The 22,922-nt window shown below is 32.0% G+C and overlaps 1 protein-coding gene and 1 long non-coding RNA gene across 2 annotated transcripts; both read left to right on the top strand.

The window, feature by feature from the left end:
• Positions 1-6,334: 6,334 nt before the first annotated feature.
• On the top strand, positions 6,335-12,434 carry LOC132713071 (uncharacterized). The gene is made up of 6 exons (XM_060695535.1): positions 6,335-6,543; positions 9,104-9,258; positions 9,544-9,646; positions 10,217-10,331; positions 11,577-11,857; positions 12,226-12,434. The coding sequence occupies exons 1-6, from the start codon at positions 6,459-6,461 to the stop codon at positions 12,369-12,371; spliced, it is 885 nt and encodes a 294-aa protein (XP_060551518.1). The 5' UTR covers positions 6,335-6,458; the 3' UTR covers positions 12,372-12,434.
• Positions 12,435-15,891: 3,457 nt separating this feature from the next.
• Positions 15,892-21,105, top strand: LOC132713070 (uncharacterized). Its single transcript, XR_009623398.1, has 3 exons — positions 15,892-16,011; positions 16,170-16,285; positions 20,605-21,105. It is a non-coding gene; the product is annotated as an uncharacterized LOC132713070 (long non-coding RNA).
• The last annotated feature ends 1,817 nt before the right edge of the window (positions 21,106-22,922 follow it).

Below are 22,922 nucleotides of genomic sequence, written 5' to 3'. Positions count from 1 at the left end.
AAAAACTCGATCGCTAGGTAATCAGATCTGAAAACATTATTTTCAAGTTACCATTTGTTAAATTATAAGATTGATTTTTGCCTGAACTTGAAAATTTATTGCACAAGTAACCCCATTATTTATTTCTGTAAGATTTTTCATAAGTGAAAATCATTTTCATTATAATCTAACATAATTATTTTTCATTCATATACTTTTTTTTAATTTAAAAAAAAAAATTATATCAGTGTAAATACAAAAACCATGGTCTATTTAAAATCCAATATTTATTCTATTGAGAAGTCAAGCTGTGAATACCAATTTAGTTAAAATATGAATTGTCAATTTATTGTGTATATTTTATTTTTAAATACAATTCTGTTGCTTTTTTGTTAGCAAGAACATACATGTATATTGACACTAGCGATAGTGGGTCTATCAGGTGGGAAAAATACATTGTTAATGGCAATTTGGGGGGAACAGTTCAAAATCAACAAGTTTTGAAACAATTTTGATAATAAATTTAAATTCTTAAAAAAATGAAAACCAAAATCCCCTGTTAAATTTTCTACTGCTTTCCTCGTTTAAATCCCAAAAAAATTTCATTTTTTTGGGGTTTTTCTTTTTTTAAATTTTTTTTTGGGGAAAAAATTGTTCTAAAATTGGGGGAAACATAGTGGGAAAAGAGCTTAAAAACACTGGATACTTTTAAAACAACCCCTTTTAATTTATTTAAACTTAGCTTTGTTTCCCTTTTTTAAAGGGGGTTTCCAGTAAAAGTTTGATAAAATTTAAAGTAAAAAGGATTTTCTCATTGTTATGTATTATGTTTTGCTATGGGAAACAAAAATTCATTTTTATTTTTTGAAAAAAACTCTTCCCTATACTTTCAAAAAAGGCAAGTCCCCAACCCACAAAAATGTAAAAAATTGATTTTTGCAAAATTAAAAAAAAAATGGTATAAAGAATTTAACTTATCAGATCATGTCATACTCTACATGTCAGACTGTGATAATATCACAGGGTATTACAATTTTAGCACTGAAAGTGGTGAGATATTTTTCTTTTGAAAACTGGACAAAAAATCAAATCTTGATAAGATTTTTGATTTTGAAACAAAATGTAACTGATTAAAAGTCTAGAAATGATCTCTCGTTCCAGTCCATCATATCAACATTATTATCAAATTCCCCTAAAAATCTGTATTTAAAGATTAAATTAAACATTAATCAAAATTTATCTAAACTAATAGTATAAACTCACTCTGATTACACTAAGTGGTATTCACAATCCTATGAACTAATTTATAACCAGCATAATGAAGCACTATTGTATCACATAGGTATGAACTCTTTTGATAACTAGTGGTATGTATTATTAGTGTTTTTTCCCCTACTTATAACTAGTGGTATGTACTAAGTCTATTTTTTTATAGCTAATTGTACAATTTAAGTGATTAACCACTCTGATAATGTGTATGATGAACCATTCTGATAACTAGTGTGATTAACCACTCTGATAACTAGTGTGATTTACCACTTTGATATTTAAAAGTGTGATAAACCACATTGATAACTAGTGTGATGAACCACTCTGATAATGTGTGTGATGAATCACTCTGATAATGTGTGTGATGAACTAGTGTGATGAATCACTTTGATAACTAGTGTTATTAACCATTCTAATAACTAGTGTGATAAACCACTCTGATAACTAGTGTGATAAACCACTCTGATAACTAGTGTGATGAACCACTCTGATAATGTGTGTGATAAACCACTCTGATAACTAGTGTGATAAACCACTCTGATAACTAGTGTGATAAACCACATTGATAACTAGTGTGATGAACCACTCTGATAATGTGTGTGATGAACCACTCTGATAATCTAGTGTGATGAACCACTCTAATAATTTGTGTGATGAGACACTCTGATAATCTAGTGTGATTAACCACTCTGATAACTAGTGTGATTAACCACTCTGATAACTAGGGTGATTAACCATTCTGATAATCTAGTGTGATTCACCACTCTGATAATGAATGTGCGATGAATCACTCTGACATTTAGTGTGATGACCCACTTTGATATATATAGTGGATAAAGTACTTTTACAACTAGTGTGATGAACCACTCTGATAACTGGTGTGATAAACAACAGTGAACTATGATATTAAGTGAGAAACTCCTCAAATAACTAGTGTGATGAATCACTACAATAACTAATGTGATGAACTAGTTTGACTACTGGTGTGATGAACCACTATGATAGCTAGTGTGATTCACCACCCTGATAACTATACTGTACAGTATAGTTTGATTAACCACTCTGATATTAATCTTGTGAGATGAACTTCTAAGGTACCTAGTGGTATAAACATCTACAATTGTAAACATAACGTAAACATACATGTACGTCTAATGTTTCAATATTTGAACTAATAACATAACGGTTCCAGCTCGACATTTTGATGTCATTATATATCTAAACGACAGTTATTAGTTTATTTCATTGACAAATCTTCAATCAACAGATAAATAGTTTTGAAACATACTTTCACTTTCTGTGATAAGAAACATGTTTAAACATAGCCATAGGTTTACGTCTACTTTCGTTTTAAATTTCCATAACCTTTTAAAGTACTCACTTCTATAACATGTCATGTATTATTCCAAATAGAAAATAAGATAATTGTGTGTCCATTTCAGCAACTTGGTTTTTAAAAAAGCTCACATTTTCTACTTTTACTTCCTGGTTTTCAGTTTCAAGTACGCACAGATAGAGATAAAATCCGTACACTTCCGTTGTCGATTTGTTTACGGCCCGGGTAAATATTTGTAAAAGGGTGCATTTCAAGATAAGAGAGACCCTTCAATATCGGTGCCCTCTATTTTAGTACATGCCCAGGTCATTCTTTGCTGAAAACATATCAGCGATGGACAGGAATCAAATCTATAAATGAAAGGATATATACGTACAAATATAAGGCATTGAATAATATGTTTAATCTACAATATATTTCTTATTTATAAATTTACTATTACCAGGGACTTAAGTCCCAGCCTAACCGTAACTCCAAAATAAGCCACACAATATCACCTGTTTCCTTGCCTACCAGCCTGACATGTTGTGTAAGTTTAATGGATCGGTGGTTTGATTATGTTTACACCAGATGTATTTCATGTATTCAATAAATATCATCTTAAATAGATACACGACAATAAATGGTAAATGCAAAATATTATGTAAAATTCATAAAGAAAACCTACTTTACTTTCGATTTCTCAGAGACTTTCGTTCCCTTTCCGCTATAATAATAATTAAAATCACAGGTAACATCTTTTTTCAAGGGTGCCCTGCTAGCACAGTATAGGTACAGACAAGCAAGAACGCGAACTATATCTTAAATAAGACTTTTTACAGTAGCCGGAATTGTCAAGAGAGAGATAAAGAGAGAAAAACGAAATAAATAAGTGCAAGTATTGTCTCCAGAAGAGCCACAGTATTTCAAGACAAGAGCGATCAGTGATCACATGTGTCGCCTCATGATGGCCAATTTCATGTAGGGACAAGTTTTGTGACAGACGGTCAGACAGACGGACAGTGCACAACTAGACTTGGTACTGATCATTCCTGTAAAGTTTGGATAAAATTGCACCAGTAGTTTATTAGGAGTAGTGCGGACAAGCTTTTGTGTATCTGGCAACACACAGAATCAAAGGGCCATAACTCGGCCAAAAATCATTCAACCGGAAAACCCGTGCAATATGCGCAAGGACTTGAGCTACAGATCAATCCTGTAAAGTTTCATTGAAATTGCATTAGTGGTATAAGAGAAGTAGTCCGGACCACAGGTAAACGTTGCATGGCCATGACTTACACTATACCCCCGTTCCCCCTCTACAACCCAAAACCCTAAAAAAAAATTATGAAAAAAAAAAAATTTTATGACTAATATTAGTCATAAAATTTTTTTTTTTTTCATAATTTTTTTTTAGGGTTTTGGGTTGTAGAGGGGGAACGGGGGTATAGTGTAAGTCATGGCCACGCAACGTTTACCTGTGGTCCGGACAAACTTTAAAAATAAAAAATATTAAAGGGCCATAACTCTGACAAAAATCATTGAACCGGAAAATGCTGACAATATGCACAACAAGACTTGGTACTGATCATTCCTGTAAAGTTTGGATGAAATTGCACCAGTAGTTTATGAGGAGTAGTCCGGACAAGTTTTGTGACGGACAGACAGACATACAGACAGACGACGGAGAAGTGACCACTACTCCGTAGAGGCGACACAAAAATCAAACATGAGAAAATGTACTAGGATTTTAACAAAAGGAAAAAGATTCAAGGTCCAAATAATAATTTGTATGTTACATGCGATTAATGGCTGTTTTTGCAATATTTGTCACCAAATTGAGGGACTAACGCAGGAAGGGCTATTTCTTTTTAAAGACCTCTTTTCAATAATTTACAAAGATTTTAGGTGCCGTTTGTACTGTTTAAATTACTTTTTGTTCACTTCATAATATTTTACTTTTAAATACATTTTCAATTACATGAATTGGAGGCAGCACGGCAAACTCCAGTTAGACTACATGGTCAGACGTCTAGTGTAACCAAGATGCTGCACTCCATTAATCTCCACCGACATGAACTCAGACGTATAGGTTTTCTTTAAGATTAACCATGGTCTTGTTGCTATGCCCATCACAGACAACTCGGCCCCTCTCCTGAATATTACGTCATGACCATCACCTCAGCTATAGGCTAATTAAAGTAAACACAGACTACTACTGCCTAGGACTGTTTAACACTGGAACCACTTACTCCTCACAGTTGCGCACCATAGATTTAAACTTGTCAATGTTATGATTGCATTCAATTTGCACAACATACATACGAAAGTATGTTCCGGAGAATATACAAAGGCAACCGACCCGTTTGCTTTCTTCAGTAAGAATTTGAGTTGAAGACTTTTCCTAGCTGATGTACGGAAGAGCTTTCCTGTGAAATGTGGAACTGATACAGTTACATGGTTTTTCAAATGATAATGTTTTTCGGTGTTTTATCTGGAGAATACCATTTTGCGCAATATCATCAATAGACGTTTTTCAAATATATCAACGCTTTCCACATGACTAACAATAGTTATTCTTCATGTCTGCAGATGATTCAAATTTAATGAATGAAAGTGATAACTATGAGATGATGCAGTGATCTTGATATACGAGTACTAACAAGATGGTAAAAAACTTGGATGCTAAATTTCTAATGAATGGAGTATATAAATCTGTCAATAATGGGTTAAATAACCTAGGCAATGTTAACACTGAAATATCTAAATGACCCCAGAGTGACCGTAACAAATGATTTCAAATTAAGTGAACAATGTGCTTAAGTTGCTGGACTTGATTTTTACTGAGACCTGTTTTGAAACCAATTGACATTAGTAGTTTTAAGCACTTCTGAAAAAGAGATGTATTGTTATAGTGTTAACGTGTGGTCATCTTTAAACAAGTTACCGTTAAATATCAACAACTATATACTTATTTTGAAATGCACGATCGGTAAGGAAACTATCAAATCCTGACTGAGTGTTCCAAGTATTACATTGCTGAAGGTAATGCTTCATTGATTTCATCGCATGGCGACTATACTACAACACATTCTTTGATTTTTTTTATATTATCAGTGTAATTGTCATTATTCTAAAGTTCGAAAATGAAAATATTTCCGTATTGTTTTCCTCACTAGATTGGTGTTGCTTGTGTTCCAAATTTAACGACAACAACAACAAATATGACGTTAACGAGTGCATTCATATATGTGTGTACTCATACAACGTATAAACCATATTTACAACATATTTTGTATTGTTTGTCATTCGGGACTATATGGATACAACTTTGATAAAGTTTGAGATCAGACATGTCATTAATCTTTGATATTACAAAACTTTTGTAAAATGAACAACATGAAATAGGTATAATAGACACCGACCATTGTTATTTAAGATACAAAATAAGTCAACTGCCGTTTTACATCACAGATACAGTGGAAAATGCTATATCTGAAACTGTTAAAAACCTAGATATCGTGTTATATTTCCCCTGAAATATGTACGGTCTTGTATGTCGCTTTTCCACCGATGATATCATTATACATGTGGAGATGATATGAATATTTCTACAATTTACTGACTTCAGTTCGGACTATCTCACCACATCTGATTTGTGAGTGTAGCTTTATTTTAAACAGATAGCAAGCTCTTCATATTGTCATCATAAGTGAAGTTAAGTCTTTGCTGAAAGGCTGCAAGATAATCTTATATATAGCAATTTCAAATTTCAAGGACGCCAAAACACGTGATTAGCATGAGTGTAAGCAGGACCTAAATCGCGCCTTTATTTTCTTCTTGTCGCAGTTCCTAGTTGCGTGTCGCATCATAGAAGACATAATTAATAGACAAAATGTTGTTTGCCAACTTTCTGTTGTTACTACATATATTTAACACCGTTTATACAAGCTCTGTGGAGAAAAGACTCCTGTTACAAGGTAATTTTGTTTGGTTTGTTTTTATGGTAAAACTAATACAAATGTAAAATATATAAAAAAAATTTTTAATAAAACATTTGCTTACAATTTTATCAAAATAGGCACATATATTTTATTTTTTAACAGATCTTTCACTTAGCTGTATAAGGATTTATCATTTTCCTTTTAAATCTTTGGTAATTTAAATCTTTGGTAATTTAAATCTTTGGTAATAATGTGATTAAAACAGTTCACATGAAATGTTGCTGGATTCATAGAAGCTGTGCAATTTTTCTTATTATTATTATTGTTTTGAAAATATATATTATTGCTTTTATTGAATATTTTTTTCTGATAACTTTTCAAGCCTATGCATTAAAAAGAATAATTAGAGAAATAAAAAAAATCCCTAAAGAACGCCAAAATACGACAAAAATGAAATGTTGCGGCTCGGTTTGAGCCTGTTCATGGACTTACAGGAAAGTGCAAGCCACCGTCCAAGCTCATAGCACCGGGTTAAACAAAATTCTAACATTTAATATGAAATAGTAAACTTTTGAATTTAGAAACATCCGCAGATTCGTCATGTTATAGAACCTTCTAGACGGCGAACAAATGAAAATATTCTACCATTCATCACGAATATTTTTCTTTTTTTTCTTATTTTTTAGTAAAATGAATTTGTTAGAATGGATTGCGTGTCACATTTGTAATGTTTAATGTCTGGACAGTTAACTTAGATGCTTTCGTCATTTATAAATTGTTAATAACAAAACTTTTGAAAAAGTCCGATTTATACAGATAAATTCATTTAAAACATGTTTTACATTTATATGTACAATGAAACATTTCAAGTCGTATTATTAGGATTGCCAATAAACAAAACATTAAATATTTCAACAGAAATCATACAACTCTCACTGGAAGGATAAAGTTTTAGGTTAATTATCTGCCAGCTTGACCGAGATTTTTATGACATAGTAGGTCACTAAATTTAAATCACAAGCCGGTCATGTCGTGATTTAGTTTACGATAAAGTCCATTTTTAGCTGGACGTTGTTCGAAAATAAATTATCGTGACAAAATGTCACTTTGTCAAAGTTTTCTGTCATTTACCTAAATATTGAACTGTATAACAAATATTGAAATGTAGAAATAGAATATGTATCGAAAAAGAATCTTTGTCTTCTTTTTATCGATAAATCAAAAAGTTAATTTTGGTTCTTTTTCTAATACAAAATTCGTAAATGCTGGCGTCCCGCAGGGGTCAGTGATCGGAACTTTTCTCTTTTTTGATTTACGTCAAAATGATTCTTTTGTCTTTATTGACATCTGTGCCAAAAAGTTTTATGCTTTTCCCATTTTCTGAAGTATTTTGTTAAGAATTTACTGGACTTTTTTAGTATAATTAAAAAGAAAATTCTTACACAAATAACCCGGTACACAGTTGACAAAACCATTATAGATTATAGCAGTGTAAGAAATTCAGATTTCAATACACTAGGCTGGTCGGACTACTAGATTGGAATATTCACTAGCCCAAAAGACATTTCACTAGCACGATTCATTTGTTCAAAACAGTTGTTTATATATTGCCTCTGAAAATACAGTAGCCTGGTCGGGCTTGTTACTGTGAAAAGTTGGTAGCATGAGAAGAAATTTAGTAGTCAGGGGCTATAGGACTACTGCTAATTTCGAACACTGTTATAGTCAAATGTTTGATACAAAAACATATCAAATAATATCGGCATTAGTCAAAAGTAAATTTGTCAATATAGTTAACAAAGTGAAAAGTGAATATCTTCTAATAACAATTTTTATATGATTATTAATACCGATGACTATTTAAAGCCTGTGAATGTATGTCTTGTTACTATTTTGATATATTCTTTCAGATTAATATGAATATAAAAGTATTTTACTGCATAAATCAATCAATCAATCAATCAACCAACCAATCAATCAATCAATCAATCAATCAATCAATCAATCAATAAATCAATCAAAATTTAAAAAAAAAAAATAATAACTAATTTATTCTTTTTATTTTATATTACTTAAATTATTTATTTATCCAGTTATTTATTTTATAAACATATCCCGGATTCAGTGATGCTAGAAATATTTTTATTTAACAACAATTCAATGGTTTATTTAGTTTTATCCTGTTCACGTAGTGATAACCTAATCAAATTAAAATCCTATATCATACAAAACATAATTATGCATTATTAAGAATGGACCAAACAGTATATCATTTATCTTGCCCAAAGGTTACTCAGGTGTTATTGCCCAAATGTTACCTAGAAACAGACATGAACTCGTATAACGCAGACATAAACAGTTAGATATAATAGAAGTTATACTAAGAATACTAATTTCAATTGACACAGACTCAATGAACTTTTCTCGATAATGAATCAAAGCAAACAGAAACTCCCCAAACGTTGGTGCAGAAAATAAACTCAAAATTAAACTCAAGACAATCTTCAGACATATAACATCTCAACCATATGGCGGCAATTAAAATGTCTTGTAAATAACTTGATATTCAACAAGCAGACGACTTTATATATTACAGTTTCTCAAGGTATATCAATTGGAACAGTTGCAAACACTGACCTTGATGAGGCTTCCGGGTTGTGTGCCAGCAGACAATTTCCGGGTATTTTATATACACACAATGATAAAGGTGGACAAAACAGAATATTTGCAATAGACAGTGCTACAGCCCAGGTATTGTTTGAGAGACACCCTACTATCTGCGCATAACCTAAAATGTTGCATTATATAAGAACCGATATTTCAACATTTTTTTTTTAAACACGACACAATATTTTCTTCCAAAAATACATTTATCAAGTTCCCATTCACATATGCTGTAGTTGCAAATGAATCACTTTACAGCGGTAGGGACAGATAATAAATATATAAGATGTAAGTCTAACATAGTAAATTCTAGAATAACATAATAAATTATGTAACATTAAAAAAAAGTCTATACTATTCTTATTTCTCTAGGTAATTGCAGTATTAGTTATAGATGGCGCAACAAATACAGACTGGGAAGATATTGCTTGTGGAAAATGTTTTGGACATACGTCTGATAATTGTTTATATATTGGTAACTCTTATTTTTCTTTTACATTAAATGAAGTTTAGCATCAGACATGACTTATTTTATAGCAAGTTGTTTACGTCACAGGCATATTAAGAACAGCATGAAAAGCGTCCAATTATTGAGTTGGCAATGTTAATAAGCTGAAAGAATTGTATAGGTATAATCTGATCTATATTCATAAACTTTTATCAATTGTAATATTGTAATATTTGTGACTAAACAATCTTTGCATAGGGAATTTTATTGTTTTATAACCAAATATTTCCCAACTTTCTTTATTACTTTCTTTTTTGGTTAATGAATCTACAAGAGAAATCATTTTACTACTAGTATTTCGAAATATTCTAAATGAAAAGTAGCCAGCTATTTTATATATATGATTTAGCTGGGACTTAATATAACGTTAAATTATGTCCAATGTCATCTGTGTTGCATTTTTAATTGTTATTATTAATGGTAGTTAGAACATTTGCAAATGTTAAGTCTTGATGAGTATTTTCCTATAAAAACAACTTTGTGTCTCGTCAAATCAAATGAATATATACTTCTACTTTAATAACTTGCTTCTTGCAGGTGATATAGGAGACGCAGGTGGTCATGGGTCAGCCACGACAATTTACCGAGTACAAGAACCAGCAGTGCTTAATACTCTAACACACGTGTCAGTGGAGGCGGAGCTCCATTATAGGTATGAGCCTTAATAACGATGATCTTTAAAAAAGAAAATGAGAGTTTCATCAAGGCAGTTCTCTTGCCAAAGGGACTCCACTGAATTTTGACATTAAGGGTCCTTCGAGATTTATGTACCATTTGATAAAGGTCGGGGCAAATAATTTGTGTGCAATATTTCAGATCATTCGCTCACTCCGCGAGCTTTTCGAGATCAATAGCATTTACAAAAAAAATCCAGAGAAATTTAGTTATGGAGAAGGAATTAGTCACATTGGATAAGGCCTTGAGAATTAGTCAATTTGTCATTTTTTTCTGATGCTTTTTCTTTATTTTCCGCAATCGAGTGTTAAATACTAGTTATATGCATGCACGGTCACTGAACAAGGAATTGCTTGGCATAGCTTTACTTTGACGCTATATTAAGATAATATGTTTTTATCTCTTGTTGCAAAATCTCGCAAAAGTCCTTAACGATGACATTTCCTCATGTTGGAGGAAAATATTTGAACGTAGGGTCATGTATATATAGAATATAATAATATTCAGCACAAAACCTTTCGCAAAATTGTAAATTTTAAGCCAGTTACTGGTCTCCAACATTGTGAAGTTGCCAATATTTAAATAGAACCTTTGCCAATTTGCTCAAGTATTGAAAACATGTTTCAGCACTAGTACTAGGTTAAGAAAACTACGTCATGTCTAATCTACGATACAATAATTGTTAAGAAATTTTGACCAACATTGCTTACATTACGTGGTATTCAGCGGGAGCAAATCATATTTGCTTCCACTAAAATTAACCAGCAGCGGTAATATGCCGGAGAGAAAAGCTAAAGACCTAGCTTAATGTCACTGTCACTTGCGCATCTTCTCCGAATATTTGTTCCATGATTCTTGGTATATGATTTTTAAGGGATGCCAATTTACGACGACCATTTTTGTGTAGTTTTTCGACCTGATATACTTACAGGACGTAAAACAAAAATTCCATCATGTAATCATGCTGTGAAATGGTTTGAAAATATCACATATTTTTACAGAAGATGCTTTTATTTTTTATAATTTTCAGCATTTAAATTTGATTAAAAGAAATTGTTTGAAAATATTACTTCATGTTTCTTTTGAGAATTTAGTAAAGTGCAATAATTCTGGAAAAAAAAACAGGTATGAAAGGACATGATAATCTCTGTGATATTGGACATCGTATATAGTCTGTGTGCTTTGTCTGTAATTATACTAACTAATTTTACCTCTAATTTAGCTGGGGTGAGATAAACGCAGAAACTCTTATGGTAACACCGGAAGCAGAACTATATATTGTTTCCAAGGTACATGGTGGCAAGGGTTTAATTGCACACATTCCGGGTTCAGGATGGGGTTCAAACTCACCTATTCAACTTAATTCAAGCCACCGACTTGATGTAACTACAACCCACAATGATCCACTCGGAGGTGATATATCACCTGACGGTCAAGAAGTTCTCATTAAAGTCAGGAATTATGTTTTACATTACAATACAAACGGGAGCAAGGATTTTGAAGGTAAAATTGAGAAGAAAAATCAACTGTTTGTGTATATTTTTTCCACAATTTAGTTCAATCAAACGGCCTGTTTAAAACCGTTTCATATACTTCACATGCATTGCTTCAACTGCTTATAAAACAGTTGAAGCAATGCGTGTGAAGTAGCATTTTGATGATCATCTGATTATTTAGTTATTTATAGCATTAGATTGGATGGTCGATTTTTTGTTTTAATTTTAAGACAAACCGAATTTATGTTTGCACCTTTCTAACCTTAAAAGTATCATTATGAATGTTTTGATTTCAATATTTGTAAGACGAATTTATTTTCTGTAGTCAGTTATTTTCCGACACAGAATAAAAAATGTACAAATTGTTTGTTTCAGTTGTACTGTCTGGTAGTCCTGTAAACCTACCGTATGTACATGAGAAGCATGGAGAAGCGGTTGCATTTAGTTTAGACGGACAGACATATTACACACTTGCTGAGGGACATCACCCAACACTCTATAGATATAATGCAAAAATTTAACTTCATGATTTTAATATTTTGTTTTACCACGTTAATGAATAAAAATATAAATTGTTTTTAAAACAGTTCGTTTTGAAATGTCCTTCATATTCATGGATTTTTAACTGTTCTTTTTTAATTTAGACATTATTAACCATTTATTAAGGTTTGGCCTAGTCACTCTAATTAAAGTATCAAGGTGACAGCAAAGTTTATATAGTTTTCTAAGAGGAAGTGGAAAAAAATTCTTGGTATCCTACCGATGAAGGCCAATTGCAAAAAAAAAAAAATAATTGGAAAAAAGACAACAACAAACAAATCAACAACAAAACTTGAAACTGTAAAACCTCATACACAACCTGAGGTAACATTTAATGGCATCCCACCAGTACAGCAATGGGTGAAGACTTTATTGTCCGTCGCTTAAAAAAACAACTAAAAACAACAAAGTCAATAACAGGATAACCAATGGCATCGAAAGTATGGCAATGATATGTCTTAATTAAAAGAAAATGATAATATATTACTAGTAATTTAGTTTAACGATGTGTCTTAATACAGCATATTTGCTTTATCATCATTCTTAATTAGACATATGTACACAATTAATTGGGCAAATAGACACTTTCCATTTACAAAAATATATATGAGAATACTTTGATTTTTTACACTGCCATCCCTTAATTATAAGGAAAATAACAAAACATATTGTTATTCGATAAAAGAAATAATTAATACAAGTAATTAAGTTATTCAAGGGAAAACATAGTAGAAAATGTCTTTGCACTAATACAAACACAATTTGCAATGTCATTGCCTTTAATGTTTTTTGTTATTCAAAACGTTTAAAATGATTGTATATATGGGTAAGGACTTTCTATTAACGTTCACTCTGGTGGAACCGAAAGTGACCAGCCGTGGTCACCAGTACAGAGCCAGGCCAGCTTGCACGGCCGAACAGTCTGACCAGCTATGACCATTTTCTTTTTCCTGCACTATGATATTGAAATTCCATTTCCAAATGGACTTGTTTAGCAAATCTATTACACAGCTTCAGCAAGCTAAAGGTCACAACAAACTTGTTTTTTTTTCAGTGCCGACTTCGTGAAAAAATGGTAATTAAGCTTTATACATAGCAGCTGATGTTTTGAGTGATGGATCTCTTTCAACGTATTTTTTGGTCAAATTTTTATACTTTGCTGATGTAACTTCTCTCCTTACGAAATGGTGCCCAACCAGTAAAGCGGCAGAATATAAAAGTTAAATGCATATCGGCAAACATTCCCTTAACATAGTTAATAATATATATAATAATAATAATAATATATTATGTATTTTGTAAATAAAACTAGCCTGCAACACACGAGTAAAAGCACAACTAAATAAGTGTATCTTACCAAAAACAGTACAACAGACTAAACATAAGATGAGAGGTTGACACTGAATACAAGAAACAAAATAAATGAACTGGTATTTGCTTTTCCCTAAAAAAAAATGCCGCGTTAATTTACGATATATTTCTCTCCAGAATGCTGAGCTAGTACTGGAAACTGGGGATGATGTATTTGATAACAAAAACTGACCACATTAAGATCTTCTTTTTTCCATCTGTCTTTTGTGTCTAAGATTTATAAGCAAATTATTTTGCTTTGTATAATGAAAGAAATATCATTTCAAAACTATTATGTTCAGCGAGTATTTTGTTATTCATTTAGATACTGGAGAAATGGCAGGGGTTTAGTTTAAGGGAATTAAAAAATTTATTTTAAATCGGAATTTCTAGAGACCTTGGTTTAAAAACGGGCTCTTATTTTAAAAAAAGTAGGCAGTAAAGGGATTTTTTATGTGTTAATGTTTTGATTTTGAAAAATTTGTTTGGTCGATGATTTAAAGACAATTGTCAAATTATTGCGTATAAAGTTAGAAAAGATATAAAAATAAACATCTTATATTTTCTGTCACATATATTATAATATTTTGTTACTAAAACCGGAAGCCAAATTCCGACTGCTTTTGTATTCTTTAATCAAATGCAAATGGACGATTTCAATTATTGTTATTCTATTGATTTAGTAATTGCCTCGCATGCGGGTTTTTTTGTATGAAGGATGTCCGTAAAGTATTGAGACTCGATTTGTCTAAAAAAAAGTGTTGAAAATCAATCACTAAGAAATATACATTTGTACAAATGTAAAGAGAGGATAAATTAAATTACTTACGGAAAATGGAATTTTATTTGGACATACTAAAAACGAAAATAGCTGACAAGACAACCAATGAGCGATTAAAGGAGCACTTTGACGTTGCCGTATATCTATAATCAATTACACTTAATAATAATTGGATAACAGCATTAATAGGTGAAAGGGTTGACGTTAAAACGTGATGTAAAAACGCATGGCGTCAAAACTAAATCTTATATTCCTGAGGTTATACAACTTTTTTCTGAGTTCTGTCTCAAATCTCTCATTGGCCAGTAAAAGTTATGTGACAGTTTCTGACCTTTCAAAAACCTGAGATCTGATTATGAGTTTAGAAAATGTTTTTATAACTTCGGACCCAGTTTTGTGCTGCCGTTGGGGCATCAAGTATTGGTATGAAAGAAACTGAAGATGTGGTGGTATGTAAGGCCCAAGTAGATTTTCCGTATATATTAGGTGATATGGGATAAATGTTCCGTATATATTAGGTGATATGGGAGAAATGTTCCGTATATATTAGGTGATGTGAGAGAGATGTTCCGTATATATATATGGGAGACTGAAACTGATGATGTGGTGGTATGTAAGGCCCAAGTAGATGTTCCGTATAAATTAGGTGATATGGGAGAAATGTTCCGCATATATTAGGTGATGTGAGAGAGATGTTCCGTATATATTAGGTGATATTGGAAACTGAAACTGAAACTGATGTAAGGCCCAAGTAGATGTTCCGTATAAATTAGGTGATATGGGAGAAATGTTCCGCATATATTAGGTGATGTGAGAGAGATGTTCCGTATATATTAGGTGATATTGGAAACTGAAACTGAAGATCTGGTGGTATGTAAGGCCCAAGAAGATGTTCCGTATAAATTAGGTGATATGGGAGAAATGTTCCGTATATATTAGGTGATGTGAGAGAGATGTTCCGTATATATTAGGTGATATGGGAGACTGAAACTGAAGATGTAGTGGTATGTAAGGCCCAAGTAGATGTTCCGTATAAATTAGGTGATGTGGGAGAAATGTTCCGTATATATATGGTGATGTGGGAGAGATGTTCCGTATACATTAGTTGATGTGGGAGACTAATGGGACATCTCTGTTGTGAAAGTATTCGTTGTAACGTACTAGTACCTCAAATAACATTACCTATCATGAAAGTATCGCCATGCTTCCTTGCACTAAGTCTGATTTCTTAATGTGAACAGGAGCAAGAACTGAAATATACGTTTGCATTTATTCGTAAGAATACGTACCGATATAAATAAACAAATTAAAATTACTTTTTAATTTTATTATTGAACTTCACTTCGAAACTTTTATTGTTTTGGAACATTGAATATTTCAGTCACGGAATGCGAATCTGTGGAAGGTTTAAGTGAATACTGCGATCTTGGTTGTTGTTATATCAAAACAATGAACCCTTGTTGTGTGGAAGAAAAGCAACCAGTAAAAACGTAAGATTCTTTACTTAACTGATTCTTAAGTTATTTGAAAATCAACCTTCGACATATAACTTCTTTTATAGTATCTTAATAGCCATTACAGTGTTGTTTTTTTAAGTAGGCTAAAATAAGTTATCTGAATAATTTTCAAAAAACTCATTTCTTTGCAGCCCACTGACTGGTTTTGTTATAGGTGGAATTGTCGTAATGTGTATCATATTGTTTCTTATTGCTTATGTCGTCTGTTTGGACAGAAAACTTTCAAAGACTCCTAGAAGATTAACAGGTAACATATTTCTGTTTTTACATTGATAATGCAATAAGTAATCTTTATTTATTTACATCGCATCATTGTACAGACATTTTATACACAACGTTAAAAACAAAATCTACAACTTATAAGTACAATGTCACTCCAACAAGATGAAAAACAATATCACATTGTTAAAATACATTAAAATAAAAAAAGATTATGTGTTAAAACTGAAAAACCATTGCTATCCATAAATTAACAGACTTAAACATCGTGACTTACTACCTGATGAAGGAATTAATAACATTAAAACTACTGAGAATTAAAATAAATGTAATAAATAAGTAAAATAATGATTTGCTTCAGTTAAGACTACTAAGAATAGCAGTAGTATTTCATACAGATTTAAAAGATATAGTCCTCCAAAGCTATTTACACTTTAAACCGGCATCTTTGTAAAATAATAAAACAGAGTTTGGCACGTATATAAGTCATATCTGGTTTTGAAAACAGAAAATAGTATTTGTCATAATCAAATAAAGTCGAAAAAAAAACGGTTATTTAAAAAATATGCTTTATATTAGTGAATAAATTCTGAAATTATGCCTTATATAATAATAATAATAATAATAATAATAATAATAATAATAATAATAATAATAATAATAATAATAATAATAATAATAATAATAAAACAAGAGGGCCATGATGGCCCTGAAGTCGCTCACCTGTAAGTCTTTGCTATACACATAAAAAGAAAATCAATGTCCCCCAGAGCGGGGCCAATTTTGACCCCAGGGCTTTTATTTGAACAAACTTTGTAGACACTCACTAGAAGATGCTTCATGCTTAATATCTAAACTCTAGCTATTTGAGTTTTTTTCAAAGGAGATTTTTTTTAAAAATTTTGCTATACACATAATTATAAGGAAAATAGATAACCCCCGGGGTGGGGCCAATTTTGACCCGAGGCTTTTATTTGAACATTTTTTGTAGAAACTCACAAGAAGATGTTTCATGCTTAGTATCTAATCTCCAGCTATTTGTTTTTTTTTTGAAAGAAGATTATTTAAGTTTTTGCTATATACACACAAAAGGAAAATCAATGAACCCTGGGGCGGGGCCAATTTTGACCCAAGGGCTTTTATTTGAACAAACTTGGTAGACATCCATTAGAACATGTTTCATGCTAAATATCTTAGTTCTAGCTCTTTGGGTTCTTAAAAGAAATTTTAAGTTTTTACTCTATGCATATAGGGAAAATCAATGACCCCCTGGGGCGGGGCCAATTTTGACCCATGGGCTTTTATTTGAACAACATTGGTAGACATCCATTAGAACATGTTTCACGCTAAATATCTTAGCTCTAGCTCTTTGAGTTCTGAAAAAGAAGATTTTTAAGTTTTTACTATATGCATATAGGGAAAATCAATGACCCCCTGGGGCGGGGCCAATTTTGACCCAAGGGCTTTTATTTGAACAAACTTGGTAGACACCCATTAGAAGATGTTTCATGCTAAATATCTTAGCTCTAGCTCTTTGGGTTCTTTAAAAGAAGATTTTTAAGTTTTTACTCTATGTATATAGGGAAAATCAATGACCCCTGGGGCGGGGCCAATTTTGACCCCAGGGCTTTTGTTTGAACAAACTTGGTAGACACCCATTAGAAGATGTTTCATGCTAAATATCTTAGCTCTAGCTCTTTGTGGTTTATTTAAAAGAAGATTTTTTAAGTTTTTACTATATGCATATAGGGAAAATCAAAGACCCCCTGGGGCGGGGCCAATTTTGACCCCAGGGCTTTTGTTTGAACAAACTTGGTAGACACTCACTAGAAGATGTTTCATGCCCTATATATAGAAGCTCTAGCTCTTTTGGATTTTTAAAAGAAGATATTTAAAGTTTTTTCTTTTGGTTGGAGTTCTGCATGGAATGGAATTCTTTGAACAACTTTGTTAAGGCTTCACACAAGGAACATCCCTGTGAAGTTTCATTATGATCTGCCTTATGGTTTCAGAGGAGATGTCGTTTTAAAAGTGTGAACGGACAACGGACGACGTACGACGGACGACAGACGACGGACGAACAGTGATCCTAATAGCTCACCCTGAGCATATGTTCAGGTGAGCTAATAATAATAATAATAAAATCTTTATTTATTGAAAATAACATAAAAAGTTCACAGTAAGAAATATTCTTTTTTCAGTATGGCCTTTTGATTTAACAATAACAAAGAAAAAATGTAGATCTATACAAATATTTAAAATCTTTTGGTATATAAAAAAAATATTTATATTATTTATATTCTTGAATGTAAAGGTGAGATATTTTTTATTCATTCATCCGATTGACACATAGAGCAATTCAAGATTACATGTAATTCACTTTCTATAATAACAGTATTACAAAAGGGACATTGCTTGTGAATGACCTTGCTCTGGTAAACCTTTATACCTCCAAGTTTCAATCCTTATGAGACGATCCAAATACTAAATTTACAAAATGCAGATGACTAGGCCACGGGGGTTTAAATGTTAAGCATCTTTTGGTGGTTAAATTGCGTGAAAACTCTATATTTTGAGTCTGTTAAGCGACATTTTCTTCATACGCATTGCATGTTTTCGGTACAACAGAACCCACGACGGTAATAATATCTCGATGTAGAGTGCATTAAAATCCGAACCAAAAATGGGTTAATTTAGAGCAAAGTCAGGAGGGTAGAATCTCATTTCGATTTTCTTTAAAAAAGTTTTGAATTTCATATAAATTTTTAAAAATTTGAAAACATCTGGATCAGCGGAAATCCACATACATTGTTTACGATGCTCAATTAAGAGATCCATAAGGGGTTCCACCCCCGTGTTGGCGGTGATACATGTTTACAATATTTTTCTATTTCATACTCAGTTTCAAAATTAATATACTTTCTTTACACTCGATATTTATTACGCCCACGACCAGAGGGCCAAGCAAACCCAGAGATTACTTAAAGTTTTGCTTGGCGAAAAAAAACACACGAGGTAAAGGACTGATAAAACTGGTATACATATGTAAATCATTGAAATATTAAAGTGCATTGATCTACACTGGGCGCATTCTCCATATGTATTTCAAATGTTGATAAAACAAATTAGAAATGTAATCACTATCATTTTGGATATTCTTATAAATAATCACTTGAAAAAAAAAATGTTTATTAAGTTCTGTGTGATTTCGTATAAATATTAATGTGATGAATAATAATATTTTGTTCTAGAACAGTTCATTATCTGTTATATTGATAATATAAAATATCGGATCATGTATCTCATACTTGCCCACAGCAACCATATGTCATTCATCGTGGTTTTTATTTGTTTGGGTCGTCATACCAAACAAATAATGGTAGCGAAATTTCAGACTCTAATGCTGTTAATTGCAAGTGCCGAAAGTAGTCCGCTTTTTTGAAGCGGTTACTTCCCTTTATATGTAACACTTTGGCCGAAAAAATAGGGGAGATCACTGCGTAAATATGGTCACATGACAGGCGGATTAATTTTCAAGCAAAATAATTCCCGAATGGTCGAAGATTTCTAATATTGTTTTATTCTTTATAAATAAACATGCTTATAGTAAGCGCCATGATTATTTACACAAGTGTGAAAGAACAGTTAACGTCGTTACAAACCCTAAAAAGAATAATAAGGTTTTCTTCAGGCCGTTATTATACAAATTCACCGTGGCCGAGGGGTTTGCGCGCTCGCTTAGAAAGCGAGAGTTCTGAGGTTCAAATCCCAATTACGGAAACTCATTTTTTTTCAAATTGTTTAAGTCAAATAAACATTGGATCGAATATCAGTGTTGCAATTAGTCTTATAGCCAATCTACTACAATTAAAACGCTGGAAAGCATTGGTGGCACTATACAAAAACAAATTGTTTTATAATCTCAGAACCTTCACCTTTCTGACATTCTGAGACCCAAACAAATTCAGCGCCATCTGTGCTTTGATTATAAAGTCTGATACTAAATATTATCAATATTTGTATTACAGACCCCCTATTACAGACCAATTCACTTTAATGACAACTTCTCGCGACTAGCTTGATTAATAACATGCCGAATGGACAGACAGTGTCGTTGCATCGTATGGCACACCACCAATCGTTTTAGGAAGCTAGTAATAGTCACGATTTAACATTTTGTATTTTAGGTAGATGGCAATAGGCGATAGTTGGTGTTCTCTGTCAGGAAGATAGTATAATTCGTGCTTAAACATTGTCTGTGTCCGTATCATTCTTGGAAAAGCTTATATTGTATAGCTTTTAGTTGTTTGTTTTACATTAATATTTTGTTTTTGATTTTTTTTTCAGATGGAGGAAACGGTGTTGGCTCACTTTCAGTAGTTTGTGAAAATGCGTAACAAAAAAACTAACATCATGACTTCATGATTTTCTTATTAAAGTCTTTAAGACCGATCAGATAAGTAATACCTGAACAATGCTTTACTAATCAATTTATGATTAAATTAAATATGTTTTCAAATTTCAGTTTGAAATTTCATTATGAAATGCTGTAAAAATGCTTTTGCACGATGCCATGATATAATACACAAGTTATTCGTGTCAGTCTAAATTTACCAGGATTTACAATATGAAGTGCTATATACAACTGATAGTGCAAAAGTAAATTACTTTGGAAATTATATAATATAATAATATAAAGAATGTAGTTTGAATCATAATGTATATCAATTAGATTAAACAGGACTTATACTGTTTTTTTCCTTTAATTTAAATTTTATACGAGTATGTACTCATCAACATGTATTTCGATAGATATATGAATACTAGTGTATCACAATTAGCTTCCTAGTACTCGGAGAATAAATTATAATTATAAATTATAGTTCAGTTTGTTTTTTAAGTCTATGTTTTCATTATATTAATATACAAATGTAATTATTGATGGTACAAAGGACGAATTTTATGATGGACCATTTGCATGATATCGCATTAAAGTATGTTACAACAGGATCCCTTTAGACATGGTGAGATGAATGATGCAGTACTCTAAAGATATGTTGGATTATGGTGCGATTCCCATTTACTTCGAAGTTTATGAACAACTTCAGACGGTAACGGGGCTTGCAATCAATGCTGTTTTGTGATGATGTCTTGTTTTTTATTGACAATCTAAAGATAAAACCTACTTCTGCTCATTTAACAAACTATCTAAATTCCACATCGGCGCGAGTGGGTTTGAATTAGGCGGAGTCTTACAAAAAGAGCAAGAAGACAGAACGTTTCATTGCAAATGACTGTAGAGCTTAATCTATAAATAATCATAAATTATGGAGTTTCTGGCTATAACATGGTCAGTTTGTGTAACAACTTTAATAGCAACTATCTGACATATCTTTTGTCCCCTGCTAAGTTGGACGGGAAGGGACATCGTTGATATGTGTGCTTTTTGCAAATGATTTTAAAATCATGTGTAAATTCATGAAAACAGAATCAATATTGTGATGCGTTATCTCACAGATTACAACTCTTTAACAGAAGATTTTACTGCTTCTATTTCAATGTTGAATGTTGCTCTTGGTGTAAGGACCACCATCTTGCCAGCTAAATATCTTTTAGAGAACTGGGGAAGTTTAGAACAAACAAAGCACATTTAAAATACACTTTTTTCTACTATTTCGATAATCCATTCTGGTTCTCGTCCGAGGGGTGAGGAAGGAGATATGGAGATGAAAAGATGTCAAATGTCTTCGTGTCCTCAAGCACTTATCCATTGATAATTGGGTTCTCAATACAGCCGCCACTCTGGATGGTGTAAATGTGCAACATGTCATTTCGTTTTTTATAAATAAAAATCGCTTTCAAAGTGGGTTGATGACGATGTTGGTGAACATCCAGGTCTGGTAAATCTTTTTTAGTTTTCTTTTTATTCTTTTGTTGTATGAATATATACAACAGATGATAAGCTTTTTTTTAAATACAGGTTACATGCAAGAGAACTTTCAATCAATGTAAGAATACTCTTAACGACTCAATTTTGTCATACGTGACTTCTGTTCATTAAAAAAAACCCACAAAGATAGATAATGAAAATGCTTTATTGATATTATTGTCATGTCGTGTCAGCAACAACTCATTTTACTTTCAACAATAATATAAACAATACATCAACTAAACGTTCATGTTTTATCTACAACAGCATTTTCTAGCATCATTTTCAAGTCTAAAAAACATTTTCTACAAACTTAAAAAAAACAAGAGTACGATGTCAAAGTGGAGCAGGTTGGAAAAAGGGCATTCTGAACTTCAATGGTTACCAAACAGGTGCATTTCTGGTAAGATACCAAATTAGGTAGGAATGGCATTATTAAGGGTAGGTACATTGTTGCCATGTTGCTCCATTAAGTATGTGCAGAAAATATTCTTATAAGAATTTTGTCATTTTCAAAATTCTTATTGCTTCAAAATGTTGACATGAACTCCTCTGGAGAAAATTGCCAAACAAAATAAAATTTTGATCATATGTTACAACCAATAATCCTCAAAATGGCATTTATTTGAAAGTCAAAATTAACTAATTTTTTTAAAAGCAACAGCCAGTACGACCATTTTCCAGTCTGCAGCCCCCTTGTTTTGACTAATTTATCTATACAACATATCTGCATTTT

Source organism: Ruditapes philippinarum, unplaced genomic scaffold (genome assembly GCF_026571515.1).
Source record: "Ruditapes philippinarum isolate M1 unplaced genomic scaffold, ASM2657151v2 ctg100_1_1_1_1, whole genome shotgun sequence".
Lineage (NCBI taxonomy): Eukaryota > Metazoa > Mollusca > Bivalvia > Venerida > Veneridae > Ruditapes > Ruditapes philippinarum.
Note: the sequence above shows the minus strand (reverse complement) of the source record. Positions and strands in the feature narration are given on the sequence as shown.